Here is a 15473-nt window from a genome sequence, read left to right as displayed (position 1 = left end):
TGGGGCAAGAAAGACGCGGAGCAATCTTAGTCTCCTCATCCGCGAAATGGGCGCACGCGCCCACCGACTTAGAAGCCACGCCCGACGGCCGACCGGGAGCGCGGGTGCGAGCAAAGGGCTGCGATCCGGGAACGGGGCGTCCCTGGCTCCGCCCCTCACAGCCCAATTATAGTCAGTACGCGTGCGCCGAGTTGTGGGCGTGACCTCAGCCGTGCCTGCCTCTTCCCGGTGTGCCTCGCGGCCGCAGGCGCTGACGTGGCCGCCGTCAGCGCCGCCATCTTGTGGGAGCGAAACCAACGCCTGGCTCGGAGCAGCCGCCGCTGAGGTGAGGGCGCGGGACGAGCCAGCGGCCAGGGTCGGGCCTGGGGTCGGGCCCGGGGGCAGGGCAGCGTAGGCCTCGCGGGGACACTCGGTCGCTGCGGCGGCGGCGGGGCCGGACGAGGCAAGGGCCGGGCGCGGCCGGGCCGGGGCCGGGATCGGGGCCGAGAGGGCCTGGGCGGCCGGGCCGGGGGGAGAGGGCCGGGCGCGCCTCTCAGGCCCCGGCTTCGTCCCGCGGCGTCCCCCGCTTCCTCCTGCCCCGACCCTCCCGCGGCCACCGCAGTCCGGAAGTCCGCCCGGGACGCCGGGCTCTTGAAGAAGCCTGGGCTTCCTGCCTCCTCCGCTCCGCTCTACACTCCTCCAGAGGCCCGGCACCCCGGGTGCGGTGTGGAGGGGAGCGGGCTTCCGGGGGCGGGCGAAGCCGCGGGGTCTGCCCCCGCAAGAAGGGCGATCCGGCTGCCTTCAGTCGCGGTCCTAGCCGTGGGGATGGGGAAACTGAGGCTTGGGCGACCCCGAGACGTCGTCAAGGTCATGCGGGTGGCAAGGGCTTGTATCTTAGCCTCCGGAGTCCAGTTCCTGTTCACGGGGACGGGGGCTGCGGGAGGAGCCAGGAGGGCATTCGGTGGGCAGGGACCCCGGTTGGGGGACTGACTGCTTGGAATGGAAGGAGGGAGCATCTGCGGACCTCAGGAGGAGCCCAGAATGCCCCCCTGATTCTGTGAGACGTGATTTGGGGTCAGCTCTCCCAGAATTTCCCTCTTTTCCCTTCTTGCAGTGTGCACTCAAGGGCCTGGGGCCTGCAGGGGAATCCAGAGCGTCCCCTTTAACTCTGCTGTTCACGTGAGACAAGATTTGTGGTGTGCATTCAAGGCTCCGTGGCCTGCGGAGGGAGGGCTGGCTGATCCTTGCTTCAACTCCAGGCTGGTTTCCTTGGTGCTGTCCTGGGTAGATAAGGGCTCTTTCAGGCTGGTGAATCTTTAACCTGCGTGTGGAATGGTGTGCTCACAGCCTTCACTGCGGAGGCGAGACCCATTGCATAGTTGTGGTTGCACAATCAGGGTGGTCATGGCGTGTCAGATTGTAACTGGACCATTGTAGAACACCTGAAGTGCTGGATAATTGGCTGGGAGAAGGGGGCATTTTCCCATTCCATCCAAACAGCAAGTGGCTGCTTTGCAGAAATAGGGTAGGATTGTACATGAAACTGCTGGCAGGAAAAGAAGATCTATGGCTGTTTTGGGTGGTCTCAGAAATCTCTGTGGAGAGCTGTGTGGTTGGTGTCACTACTGATGTTGGAACGGTCAATTGTAGTTTTTGTTTCAGAACTAGTGGTCAGCAGTTTTTCCTGCCAGTTGGTTCTGGCGTTTTCTGCAGTGTCTGTCTGAAGGCTAGTGAGATGCCACAGTGAGTGGTCTGCTGGCCATCAGTGGCCTTGACTAGTCTCTAACATGCATCACTTGGTGGATGGTGTCCTTACTTCATCTGCGTTTTCAGTAGCACAAGTTGCCAAAACTAAGGACTTGAAATCCAGTGTTACAGCAGGGTCCAAACTTGAGATATGAGTGTGTAAGTGCTAGGCACAGTTCAGTTGGCTGCACTGTCTCTTGGCATAAAGTTTTGGTCATGTTGGACAGGGAAGCATTTGTTATTGTCCTCAGTTATCTTGGTGAGAACTAACCTGAGTTGTTGGAACTCTAGCAATTTGCTTTTGTCCATGAAGCAGATACACAGAGTCACTACTTGAAAAAGGTTTATGGGCTGAGGTGTAGTTTAGTGATAGAGTATTTTCCTAGCATGCTCACGCCCTGGGTTTGATCCCCAGCACCACCATCAAAACACAGACACACATACACATATTACAGTTGATGTGGACAACAGCTGACTCATATCGTCTGCCTATCGTGGAAAGAAAGTTAGTAGAAAGCAAAACCTTTTGCTATGTCTCTTGCACAATTCAGTATGGAGAGAGTAGAGGGTGTTCAGACATCTTCACCCATCAGGTGTCTCTGTCTAGGACCAGGCAGGTTTGAAATTAGAGGAAGGGATGTTTGGCTTTTTTATTTTCCTGCAGCAAAAGGTAATGTGGCCTGCCAGCTGCTGAGGTGACCCCAGTCAGGCAGCCATGGAGTAGACTAAACAAGAGAAGAAACCTGTTATGCAGGTTCATGGGATACTGTGTTCCTGTTTCCTGTGGTTTGAGAGAGTTGGATCCATTTATTTATTTTTTTCTTCAAGTTAAATGTTACACTTATGTGAGGATTTAAATCTGCTTTTAATCACAAGCCCTGCTTACCAGGCTTTTCCAGACACTCCTCCGAGAGCTATGGCTGTACTCACTGAGCAGATCTCAGACCCCAGCTGGAACAGGCTTGCCATACCATTCATTGCCTCTTCCTTGACTCTTCTGGGCCATCTCCCCTTTGACCTTTCAGTTTCATAAAATGAGGATAGTGAAAGGAAGTAAATGCACATCTGTCCTAGGTGGCTGGCAGAGAAACAGGAAAATTTCTTTCAGTTGTAATCTTAATTAAGAATGTCTTTTTTTGTGCCATATCCACTCCTCATTGGAAGTGCTCTTGCAGGTGCACGTAGGGGATAGAGAGGCGTTGGGATTCCTAGCACACGCACCCCACTCAGGTTCCTATTTAAAAATACTATATCTTTTTTTGATTGTCATAAACCCTTTGAAGTGCAGTTGCAGCTCATGGATGGCAGCTGTGCAACAATATCACTGTTCAGCATTTTCAGATTGATCAAATGGCCTGACTAGGTGGGAAAATGTTGCACGGTTAAGCACGTCCAAGTTCTTTGTTCTTAGGAGGATCTGTTGGGCCTCACCCAGAGTCCTGTCAACCCAGCCTGCCACCAAGGTTGGGAGGTGTGGTAAGGATGTCTGATCAGGGCCCCACCTCCATATTGTCTCTAACAGGTCCTCATTTCCTGAATTTTATTAACAGTGGTTAGCCAACAAACAAGGCAGAGTGGCATTTCTTGTAAGCCCATATAAAGGGAAGGTTAAAGTGTAAAAGGGAAGAGACAGAAGAAAGTATAAAAAGCAGGCAGGTATTTGTAGATAGCATTTAGGAGTGATTCACTTTAGGAGGCACTTATTTCCACATACCTCTTGAGACCCAGGGGTCACTAATGTTTAGGAGACTTGGTATGATCCATGCACGTGCCACGAAGAAGTGTGTGATACATTTTCAAAAACCTAAGTTTTACTCCTTGCTGGTTATGGTGGTGCTTGCCTTAATCTCAGCTGCTTGAGAGCTGAGGCAGGAGGATGGCAAGTTCAAGGCCAGCATGGGCAATATAAAAAAGGCTAGGGATGTAGCTCAGTGGTAGAGCATCCCTATGTTCAATCCTTAGTATCGCAAAAAGAGTTTTACTCCTTAAATGGTGGTAGCAGGCTAGGAATAATTTCCAAAGAGTTTCTGGTGGTAGATGCCTATATGTAAGATTTAACACCTTTTTGTCTGTGCCTCACTTCAAAACTTTTGCTGCACCATATGCCTAAGTAGGAAGCTTTGTACTTATCCTTTGGGGTTTTTAACAGAAGGTCTTTAAGTATTCTATCAGTATGTTTCAGGCACAAGTGGCCAAGAAGCGGATTTCTAGATTTTTTAATCTAGACTTGTTTCTGAAGAGTAAAAGAAATGAAGGCAGAGTTAGATGTGCCTGCCAGGTGATAAGTTTGATTTCCTGTGAAGCTACCTGTCTTCTCTAGGTCAGACTGTCGTTCCACACTCGTTAAATCCATTAATCTATTTTAAAAATACTATATCTTTTGGCAACTTTGGTGGTGAAATTTTGCTCAAAATACTTACAGCATTTAGTGTTTTAGTTTTATCAAAATGATACCTGATCCTGAAAATTACCAGGGAAATTAACCATAACATTATTTTTATTGTTGGAGGTACCTAAGGGCAGGTTTTATGCATACTCCACTCCCTCTCATGATTTGGACATTGAATAAAGCAGTGGAGATGCAGTACTTTTGCCTTCAGCAGTTCCCAGTGTCTCTGCAGGCCTGAGTCTCCACATTGTTAGAGTCACAGGAATTTTCAGACTGAACCATATTTGTGTATAGGTTAAAACAGCACAGTGTTCATTGTTAACACTGCAGTTTTTTACCTGACTTAGTTCTTAGGAAAAAGCATACCTTCGGACATGTGTGATTGATATTCTTGGTCCCAAGGGCCCTGATAACTTTCTTTAACCATTGCTTTCTTTCTATCCCTCTGATTTCTCCCCTTTCTCAGCAAGGGGCCTAGCAGAAGAAGATGGGGGAGGCTGTGCTCAGCAGGAGACACAAAGCTGCCTGTGCTAGTGGGGATGCCATTTGGCAGGTGACATTTGAGCAGAGATATGAAGGAACGAGGGATCTGCAGCTTCTCCATAGCCCAGGACAGTTGGCACAAGGGTCCTGTGAGGTGGGTGGGTTTGGGCTTGCCAGAAGCAGTTGGGGAGGGTAGATTGCCTGCTGGGTGGTCCTGGTTCTTGAGTGCAATACAGTCCCCAGAAAGGGCATTTTGAAGTTAGTGGGAGCATGTTTGCTTTCCCAGGTTGGGAAGCAGCCCTGGTGCTTGTTTGGCAGCACCAGGAATGCACTTGTGTGGCTTTCATGTAGGTGGGAAATTTATCTGTAATATCCTCAGCCTGATCTGTTTTACAGACAAAGCTGCTTTTTTTTTTTTTTTTTTTTTTTGCTTGTTTTTGGCATGGTTTTAACATGTTCTTAATTTTCCAGGAATGCAGTTACCTTGTAAGTCAAGGGTAATTGTGTTTTGTTCCATTCAGAACCTTACCAAGGGTTGTTCTTTGTTTCCAGGGGGGAAAAGTCATTCATAGAACTAGAATGCTCTTGAGATTGGCACTCAGTGCTCCAGTGGCCTGGGTAGGGGGGGCTCTCTGGCCACTTCCCTCCATCCTCAGGCAAGGCAATGCCCAGCACTGAAACAGGCCTTTCAGTGGAAGTCACCCCCCTCTATCTCCGGGTGACTTCATTGCTGGGGCAGCCTCGCCGATTCTCTGTAGTCTACAGTTGGTGTGTGTATGTCAGTTAGGTTGTCTGTTGGCTGCCTTTTGGAGTGGCAGGGGTGTTTTAAAGCATGTTTTGATACAGTGTTGGGGAAGGTGAGAGGAGGTGGCATGTCACCAAGAGTTGAGTCAGAAAAACTGGAGTTTTTTGATATTACACATTTGGAAGGGGGGTGCTTTTTGATGGAAAAGTATACATGGGGTCATCTGCAGGAGCCATATTCACCTGGAGAGCAGAGACAGGTGCTAGGCTTTCCAGACACTGGGGCTGCCAAGGGTGTGGCCAGAGACCATAGGCTCAGCTAGGACAATGTTCTTCAGGGCTTGTGTGTGTATATGTGTGGTGGAGGTCCCTGTCCCTTTGTATGTCTGGCAGACCCTGGAGCAGGGTGGACCCTGAGAGCGAAGAGAACCTTGTGACTGCTCCTTCCAACTCTACTCTACTCTTCTGTTTCCTTTGGAAGAACAAGTCTTCAAAAGAAGTAGGCTGCTTCCTGCCTGCCTTCCTGCAAAAATGAAAGATCCCTTAAGACAGAAATCAAATTTTAGAGATTGGCTTAATCACCCTTGGAAGGCCCTGCCCCTTATGAGTGGTTTGAGGAAGCACCATTGGGCTCTCTGGGAGCTTATTTTATGAAAGCGCCACAGCCATTAGCTGTTCCAGTTCCCTTTTTGTTAGGGTGTGGAAAGGGGCCTCCAGGACACCAGCCCCCTAGCCCTACCCCTACCCTTGTGCAGGGAGGGAAGCCCTTTGTATTCTATAGAGAACCCGTAGTTAAAGAGGTGAACTGGCAAAGCTAAATTGCTACAAATTGCCTTGCCGCAGAACTAGAGTGCCGGTCAACTTCTCTTCCCAGGTCATATCCCACTGAATCCTGGTTAGTGGTGTTTATTATGAGCATCTGTTACATAGTCTAGGTGTGTGCCTGCCTACCCTCCATGAGGAGTTGGGGTGGGGGACTTCAATGAAAAGACGACAGCTATGCTGGAAGGTCATTGCTGCAACCAGAGACCTCTTAGTAAGGTTTGGGAACATGCACTGCTAGCAAACTAGGGTTCTGTGGATCTCAAGATGGAGGTTGGGGCATGGTCACCACCAGGGTCCTCCCTCAATTCTGCTCCACAAGGATGTATTGTACCTGTCTGTGGCCAGCACTGCCCTTGGTGCACAAGTATGCCCTCCATCTGTGTGAAGGGGTAGGCTCTGGGGAATGCAGGCAACCCAAGACCTGGGGTCTTACCAGGAGTCCAGACTGTGCACAGAGAGCATGGGGAGGGTCTTCTACATAAACAACAGAATAACCCCCACATGACAATCCTGTGAGCCCTGGGGTGGGCTGAGTGTGAGGACTGCTGACTAATGACTATGGCATGGCTGGGGCAGCCTGTGGGTTGACCCCACCTATTAACTACAAGGTGGTTTCTTACTTGCATCTTTGCCATAAGTTATCATGGTTTACTCCATTTTCATTTTAGTTTGATGCAGATTTGGGATGCTGGATTTTGCTTTTCAGTGACTGGTCTTTCACACTTAACTACATTTCAAGTTGGGTAGAGGCAGTCTGTATCCTTCCTGCCAAAGTAGAAATGCTCCAGTATTTGGGTTCTGCTGGTGTCCCTGGCCATGGGCATGCAATGATACCAGGGATGGCCAGAAAGTGTGGAGTTTATGGTTTTTATTCTGGAAGGTCTTGTGTCCAGTGACAAGTCAGGTTTCTGTTACTGAGAGAGAAAGACAGGACAAAACACTGAGGGATGAATACTGTCGACTACAAGGATGGAGACTGCAAGGTATTCCTGGTACAAGCTCTAGAGAAGGCCTCCGTGACTCCCAGAGCTGCATGTTTCCTTATTGAAGAGCTGCATTATTCCTTATTGAAGCTCCTGTTGGAGGCCATGTGAGAGCCCATCTGGATATTTGCTCGGAGCTACCCAGGTATGAAGTTCATAAGGCCTTAAATGTGTTTAATAAAGTGCTTTAAGGCAGTTGTGGTAAAATTAGTAACAAACATTTGAATAACAGGGAGCACAGAATATAAACGTGTAGCAGTCCGTGGACAAGTCTCTTTGGCATTTGAGCTACTGTGAATCTAGGATAGATTCATGAGTGACATTCGTTCTAGCTGTCCAGATTCAAACTGATTTCATCTTGAATTTCAAGCCTGAAAAGAGTGATCTAACTTGAAGTTTAGTCATCGCCCCACAGTTTAGTCATCACCCCACCTAAGCCTCACACCTGGTGGGTAATACCCCTCCCTTAACTGAGAAGACCTGCAGCTATGAGACAGCTATATAGCCTGTGCTCAGCTGAGGTGCAAGGTTGGGCCTACCCTGTGGACTCCTGCATAGCCAGCCTTTGGCACTGGGTGTGCCCTTTCCTTGGCAGTTAAGGCGCAGTCAACCTGGTTGAATGTGGGGAGTGCCTGGGGTTGGGCCTTTTCGAGTGTACTGGTTGGGTCATACCTTTGTCACAGTTCTGCAGGCCTCCAATGTGTGTCTGCCTGTCCACAGTATCAGCACATATGGTTTTCTTACACACGTTTTATAAAATGGTGTCAAGATGTGCAGTGCAGATACACAGCAGACCTAGAAACCTGGACATGACTGAGGTGCATGCAGTGACCTGAAACTTTAGGAATAGATGTGCTAAGACCCCGTGTTGTTACACAGAAAGCAGTGTGTGCAGAGTACATTTCGCCAAGTCTCGCATGAAAGTAGAAGGTAAAAGAGCCGCTTTAAATTAAGAATCTCCTATATTGGAAATGAATCAGGCTTTCACACAACTGATTGTGCTTGCATCACTGTTGGAACACGGTTGCTCTTTGCTAAGTCTTAAAATGTTTTATGATATAAGTTCCTCCAGAAAATCTTCAAATTTTTAAATTTTCCTCAAATTATGAATCACTTATCAGTGCATTTTACTGTATGTAATTAATGCTATAATATTTTGACTTTAATAAAGCTTTAAAAAAAGAATAACTTTTTTTTTAAAGAGAGAGAGAGAAATTTTTTTTTAGTTTTCGATGGACACAACATCTTTATTTTTTATTTTTATGTGGTGCTGAGGATCGAACCCAGCGCCCCGCACATGCCAGGCGAGTGTGTTGCCGCTTGAGCCACATCCCTAGCCCAGAAGAAGAACTCTTAATGTCACCAGTGTTCCATGGTAGTAGAACACATTGTGTGAGCACAACATTCATGAGCATAGCCCCCAGCTGGATCAGCAACCGGGAGAAGTCTGGGCACATGGAATCCATCCCTGTGTGCTCCAGTGGCAGGCCCTTGCCTTCCTAGTTAGGTTCTGTGAACAGCACTAATAGTTGGAGGAAAACTGAACTCTCTACCTGAACCTATTGTTCTCCAAAGCCAAATTTAGACAAGGGCTGTCTCCCTGAGAGCTGTGGAGGGACAGTTGGGGTGCTGGCTGCTAGTCAGTATCTTCTTTAGCACCTGGACCAGTCAGGTAGTCTTCACTCCTTGAAGCTGCTCTATCTCCTCACCCCAGCTCAGGAGGCCAGCAGGTTCCCTCCTGCCAGAGAGACTCCAGAGCAGAGACCACCTGCACTGGTGTCTTAGAGCACATTGTTTGTGAAGGATCTTTCTTGGCCTCAGGTGGAGCCCAAAGCCTGGCAGGAAAGAACCATGGTGGGACTGCATGACCTTTGATAGTGTGGGGTCACAGAAGGAAGGGGCAGGAGACTCTCAGGGAAGTTGGTTTTCACTGCTTACTAATAACAGGGTAATTCAGAGGAACCTGAAAGGCAGGTTTGGCTTCTGTACAGAGTTCTGGTGGAGGAAAGGTGACAGTACCTAGGCTGGGCATTGCACAGTTATTTGGGGCCTGTACCTTGGCAGTGACTTTTTTTCCTCCAACTGCAGAGGTTCTCTTGGACCTGGGCCTATGAAAGCAGCAGTGGATGATACCCAGGCCCCACAGGGACACTGGGGCGTGTCGAGGCAGGAAGCTCTGACCTCCTCTGCCTGTGAAGACAGTAGAATAGGCCTGAGTGCTTGTGGGATGTGTCTTGAACCTGAGACTTCAGGCTCGCCTCTTCCTGATTCCCCCACTAAATTGTGTGTCTGCTTTTCCCCTTGGGGAGGGGTGACTCTAGTACTTTGTTTAAAATTTAAAAAGAAAACCACCTATGGGGAGGGGTTTGTGACCACTGTGGTCCCCACAGCTCCTCTATTGAGGGTGCTGCAAGGTAGGCCAGGCCAGCACATGTAATTCTGAGGCATCCTTGGCACAAGAAGGCAGCAATGGGCTGGGGATATAGCTCAGTTGGTAGAGTGCTTGCCTTGCATGCACAAGGCCCTGGATTAAATCCCCAGCACCATTAAAAAAAAAAAAAAGAAGAAGAAGAAGGAGGCTGTGGCAGCAGTGGGCAGTACTGAATCTGAATGGGATTGTCTCCCAGCTGCTTCCCATCACTTTGGGCTCCCTTCTTACCCTGTACCTGGGTCTCTGGGAGATTTTTTTTTTTTTTTCCTTCCTAATACCTGGTTGAGTGTCTTGTTTTCAGTGTTGAGAGAGGAGCAAGAATATTACCTGAGCCAGCCTTTGATCTGCTGGTGCTGCTGTGTCCAGAGTGCCACAGGCAAGGCCTCAGCCTTTAAGAATCTCCCTGTAGTTCCTTGGGTTCTTCCTTGATGTTTTTTTTTTTTTTTTTTTCTTTTTTCTTCCTTTGATGTTGATCTTCATTTTGCTCCTTATTTCCCATATTTTCATTTTGTCCTGCTTTCTGAGAGCCTTCATTGTAAACTTTTCATTTTGGCTGTTGGTATTGTATATAAAATAAAAGTCTCTTGTTTTTGTTTCAGAATCCTATTCTTATTTTGTAGACATAGTATCTTTTAACCTATTGGTCTTGAGAGTGGGTCTGGAATATTTTTGTTGTTTTGTTTGTTTAATTGTTTTCCCTTTTTGGTTTTTATTTCCTATTTACTATTTGATTTTCCTTCGGGTGTTGGATATCTAACCTGGGGCCTTGAACATGCTAGTCAAGTGCTTTTACCACTGAGCTACATCCCAGCCCTGTTTTTCCTTGAAGATAAATTCCATCTCTTGTCTTTTCCTGCTTCCTTCCAAATTCCTTTTTTGCTTGTTGCTCATTGGAGGCTTTCTGAGAGAATATGGGGCCTCCAGATGCTGAGTCAGTGGGTCCTTGCATTGAGGCCTTAGACTGACCATGTCTTTATATGCTTGGGTGTTCCAGGTCTCTCCGTGTGCTCACATTCCTGTTCTCCCTCCCTATGGTGTCTGCCTGGTGCATCTGCTCCTAGGGTGCTCAGGGCTGGACTCTGTCCACAGCCTGTGTCTCAGGAGGTGCAGCTTTTTGCATAGATGGGTGTTGGTCTCCTGGACTCCATTCCTCTCGCCCTGACCCTGGATCCCAGTGGGAGGCTTGTGGGCCTGAGATTACTGTTACTCTTCTCTTACCCCTGACTGATGAGAACTAAAGGTGAGAGCCACACATGTAGTCCTAAATTTGTCTCGCTCCTTTCTCTCTCTCTCTCCTCTCTTGAGATTTTATTGCCCTATGGGCAGTGATTTCAGGAGTGCTCTGAGGGGTAGGGTGGTGCTTGTCTGCTCTGTCTCCCAAAGGCTCTTTACCCAGGGTAAAGGGAGCTTAGCTATCCCAGAAAAGGGACCGAATTAGCAAAGTCTGCTTACATTGTAGACATTGAGTAAGTTTTTAATACGAAATGTGCAAATCCAAAAAGGGAAACTGTCCCAAGGCATAGGATCCAGCATGAAAGGGCTCCAGAGGCTATATATGGAACAATGGTGATATCAAATCAGCAGGGCAGCTGGGTCTAACCCCCTGAGCAAGACAGGTGCCCACTGAGCAGGCCATGTGGGTACCAAGAATGGAGAAGGGAAGGTGTCCCTGAAGTGAGTACTACACTGCAGGTGAGGAAGTTAGAAAGTAACGTTTGACTGTCATCCTAACTGTAAGACATACATACCCTTGCAGCTGGGCGTCATCGGGGGCTCTGAACCTGGAGGAGGAGAAGGTATAGTGAGGGGTGGAATCTCCCAGAATGCTTCTGGGTACACAGGGTCACTGGAGATGGATGGGCAGTGGAGATCCACAGGTGGGTGCTAGGAAGACAGCCATTTGAGGTGACTTGGTGGTGCAGTTAATTGCAGGTGATCTCTCCCACTTCTGTTGTTCCTGATTGACACACGGTGCTGTGGACTGAATGTGTCCCCCAAGATTTGTGTGTGGGAGGTTGAACCCCAGTGCAACAGTAGCAGGCAAGTGTTCAAGTCACAAGGCTCTGACCTGGTGAATGAATCAGTGATGCCTTGAAAGGGGCTTTCAGGGGTGGATTCTCTCCTGTGCCTCCACCCTCTGGAGGATGTAGGACAAGGCTCCATCTTAGAACCAGATATGGAACCTGCCAGGCCCTGACTCTGGACTTCCAGCCCTGGAGCTGTAAGCAGTAAACACACGTTGATGAGCTGCCCTGTGTGGGGGTGTTCTTTTGTAGCCATCTCATCACCCTATCTCACTGAGCTGCTTTGCCCTCCTATTGGTTGGTGAGGGCTGCACAGCCCCCAGTTGAAGGCCTTCACTGTTAGCTCTAACGGTCTCTAATTTTCCAGCAATCAACATTTTAAAAAAGTGATAAATTTCTATTTTGGCTAAAAACAACTGAAAAATGATGAAAGTGCCCTGGATGGTAAAGCCAGAGCCTGGGCAGTTTTCATCACCTTCCCAGAGGCACTTCAAGTCTTGGACCAGGCTCTGGTGATTTGGTAACAAATGATTTGCTTGGTGTCTCCTGCGTTTCTTTTCTAATGGATCCTGTGGTTGTAGTGTGGGTTGACATGCATACCCTTGTGGCAGCATGGCATCACGGAACCATGTGCTCCTCAGGGTCCTGGCTACCTGGGTCATCTGGAATGAAAGGTGATGCTGAGACCTGAGCTGGCAGAGAGCCTGCTTGACTGGCTCAGGTGACACCACAGTGCTCCCTGGCTTATCCTGTGTTGTGTTGAGGCAGCACATTGAGCTCCTGGGTGTGTTGGGGAGGTTTGGCATGTGGTCCTGAGACTAGTGACACCTGCTCTCTAACCCTCTGGGGAGGCCTCCTAGCCCCTCCTCTCTAGTTGTGTGGGGAGGGATGTTGAGTGGTTCTAAACCCTAAGAGCTGTCTTTGTAGCAATATTTCATGCTTCTGAAAACCCAATTTTCAGATCTTTGCTTGCCTACTCCACAAGTAGGAGCAAGTGTGGCTGTGTCAAGTGTCCCCGCAGCCTGATGGTATCAGGCCAAATAAATGTGCTGGGAGGCAAGAGGTCACTCTGGCATCTCTGCCTTCCTGGACCACCAGCTAGGCTAGGCCTTGTTGGGCTCTTGTCATACCCCCACAGGATTTCAGGAGGAACATGTGCCTGGGTGGGGGGTTTCTGTCCACTGCAACATGGAAACAGGCCCGGACACCTTGCCTCCCCAGGTCTCTGGCCAGTGTCGCTTCCAACCACCCACAAGGATGGGGAATATCTTTGCAAACCTCTTCAAGGGCCTTTTTGGCAAAAAAGAAATGCGCATCCTCATGGTGGGCCTGGATGCTGCAGGGAAGACGACAATTCTCTACAAACTGAAGCTGGGTGAAATTGTGACCACTATTCCCACCATAGGTGAGATTTCTGGATGGGCTGTGTGGCAGGGGCTGGGGAGGCTCGGGAGGCCAGGGACGGGTTGATGGGTCCAGAGGACCATAAGCTACAATCTCACCCTCAGGTTTTAATGTGGAGACCGTTGAGTACAAGAATATCAGCTTCACTGTGTGGGACGTGGGTGGCCAAGACAAGATCCGGCCACTATGGCGCCACTACTTCCAGAACACCCAAGGTGAGCAGCTGACCTTCACCCCAGGTTCCTGTCATCTGCCTCCTAATAGAAGCTCTGTAGCCTTGTTGGACAGGGCAGAAGGCACGCTATAGAATCATGGCCAGGAAAGCCATGCCCAGGGCCGTGAGGGCTGCCTGTGAGCCTGTGGTTGTATCTGTTGCCCGTGGGTATGCTTGGGTGGGCTGTTGTCCACATTTGCAGTAATGCTGCTGCATTGCAGGCTTGATCTTTGTGGTGGACAGCAATGACAGAGAGCGTGTGAATGAGGCCCGCGAGGAGCTCATGAGGATGCTGGCTGAGGATGAGCTGCGGGACGCTGTCCTCCTGGTGTTTGCCAACAAGCAGGTGGGTGCCACCCAGGAGCGGGGGTGGGCCTGGTGCCAAGCTCAGGCTCTGCACTGACCCCTTCTTCCCCCCAGGACCTCCCAAATGCCATGAACGCAGCCGAAATCACAGACAAGCTGGGGCTGCACTCGCTACGTCACAGGAACTGGTACATTCAGGCCACCTGTGCCACCAGCGGGGACGGGCTCTATGAAGGACTGGACTGGCTGTCCAATCAGCTCCGGAACCAGAAGTGAACCAGAACCCCCCACCCCCTCACTTTCTCCTCTCCGCCCTCGCTTTCCTCTCATGTGGCAAACGTGCGACTCTGTGGTCCTGAGTGCCAGAAGCTGTCTCCATGGGTTGGTCAGTGTGCATCGCACCGTGCTGTACATGTGCAGACGCAGCCTGCAGCCAGGTTTTTATTTAATGTAAATAGTTTCTGTTTCCACTGAGGCAGTTTCTGGTACTCCTATGCAATATTACTCAGCTTTTTTATTGTAAAAAGAGAATCAACTCACTGTCAGTACTGAGGAGGGATTTAGGCATGTGGGCACCTGGCCTCCAGGAGCTCCTGGGCTGTAGATTGGTGTTGGGATCCATTTGGTGGTTGGTTTTTAACCCAAACTCAGTGCATTTTTTAAAATAGTTACAAATACAAGATAAGGAGAACACTTGAACACACAGAAGGGAGACTATGCCTAGTGTACAGCCTGAATGCTAGTCCATCGGATCAGCTGTTCCCCTGTGGGAACACAAAGACGGTGACACAAACCGCCATCCACTGCATGGTCCCAGTAGAGACCCCGTGACTCGCCTGTCTTTGGGTCACTTGCATTCCATAGCGTTGTGCTTGTACTTGTGCTCACACAGTCACCTGGGGGCGGGCTGGGAGAGCCATTGCAGGGGATATGGCCCAGATGCGCCCTTTGTTGGCGTGTGGCCAGAGCAGTAGCCCATGTTCCCAGCACCCACTCACTCTTGCACCTGCTCAGCCCACTGGCAGGAGGTCTGGGTCTCACCAGCATGAGTGCGTGCAAGCTGGGAGGGTTGGTCCACTCCAGACCCACAGGTCCCGGAGCACCCCCATCTCCATGTGTGAAGTAGCTTCCTCCCTCAGCCTGCAAGGGTCCGATTTGCCATCGAAAAAGACGACCTCTACTTTTTTCTTTTGTATTTTGATAAACACTGAAGAAGCTGGAGCTGTTAAATTTATCTTGGGAAAACCTCAGAACTGGTTTATTTGGTGTCGTGGAACCTCTTAATGCTTTCAATACACAATTAGTAATCAACTGTTTTGTATACTTGTTTTCAGTTTTCATTTCGACAAGCACTGTAATTATAGCTATTAGAATAAAGTCTCTTAACTATTTCACGGGCTCCAATGTTTCTGTCTCCTGCAAGGTAGGAAAGAGTCACTTTCATGCCAGGAAGTACAGGTGGTACTTTGCTCCCCAAGTCAGGCCTGACCATGCATAAGAGGGAAAGCCTTCTGGAAGTCTCATTTCTACCATGAAAGCATCCTCCAGCTTATCAGTGCCACAGGAGGTAGCCAGAATAGGAGTCAGCAAATGCCCTGGCCACCTCAGCGCCTCAGTTTTCAGCACCTGGCAAGCAGGTCCAAAGTCTACTCTCCCTTTGGACAGTGTCCCCAAGAAGAGGCTGCCCTGGAAGATGGAACTCACCTTCATTTCCTGGAATAAGAGATAGCAGCCTCCACTCAGGCTATCCATGTGCAGGGCTGAGGGCAGCATACAAGTCAGAGTCCAGACCTCTAGAGGACAGCTTCAGGATCTGTCCTGGGCCACACCCAGCATTTTCAAGTTTCTTTTAGAATCAGCAGAACTAAGCATCATAAAAAAATCCAGCCTGGGCTCTGCCCCAGGTCAGTGTAGCAGTCTAGCCCACTGGCAAGGCAGGCTAAGC

At 49.5% G+C, this 15473-nt stretch overlaps 1 protein-coding gene across 2 annotated transcripts; it reads left to right on the top strand.

Annotated features, from left to right (window-relative positions):
- Window positions 1-223: 223 nt before the first annotated feature.
- Window positions 224-14839, top strand: Arf1 (ARF GTPase 1). 2 transcript variants are annotated; one of them, XM_076856266.1, is made up of 5 exons: window positions 224-325; window positions 12826-13009; window positions 13113-13223; window positions 13444-13568; window positions 13643-14839. In XM_076856266.1, the coding sequence occupies exons 2-5, from the start codon at window positions 12862-12864 to the stop codon at window positions 13802-13804; spliced, it is 546 nt and encodes a 181-aa protein (XP_076712381.1). In that variant the 5' UTR covers window positions 224-325; window positions 12826-12861; the 3' UTR covers window positions 13805-14839. The 2 variants fall into 2 exon arrangements, with proteins under 2 accessions (XP_076712381.1, XP_076712382.1); XM_076856267.2 differs by lacking the exon at window positions 224-325 and adding an exon at window positions 5241-7294.
- The last annotated feature ends 634 nt before the right edge of the window (window positions 14840-15473 follow it).

The sequence above is a fragment of the Callospermophilus lateralis genome, chromosome 5, assembly GCF_048772815.1.
Source record: "Callospermophilus lateralis isolate mCalLat2 chromosome 5, mCalLat2.hap1, whole genome shotgun sequence".
NCBI lineage: Eukaryota > Metazoa > Chordata > Mammalia > Rodentia > Sciuridae > Callospermophilus > Callospermophilus lateralis.
The sequence above is the reverse complement of the archived record's forward strand: the minus strand, read 5'-3'. Positions and strand labels throughout refer to the sequence as shown.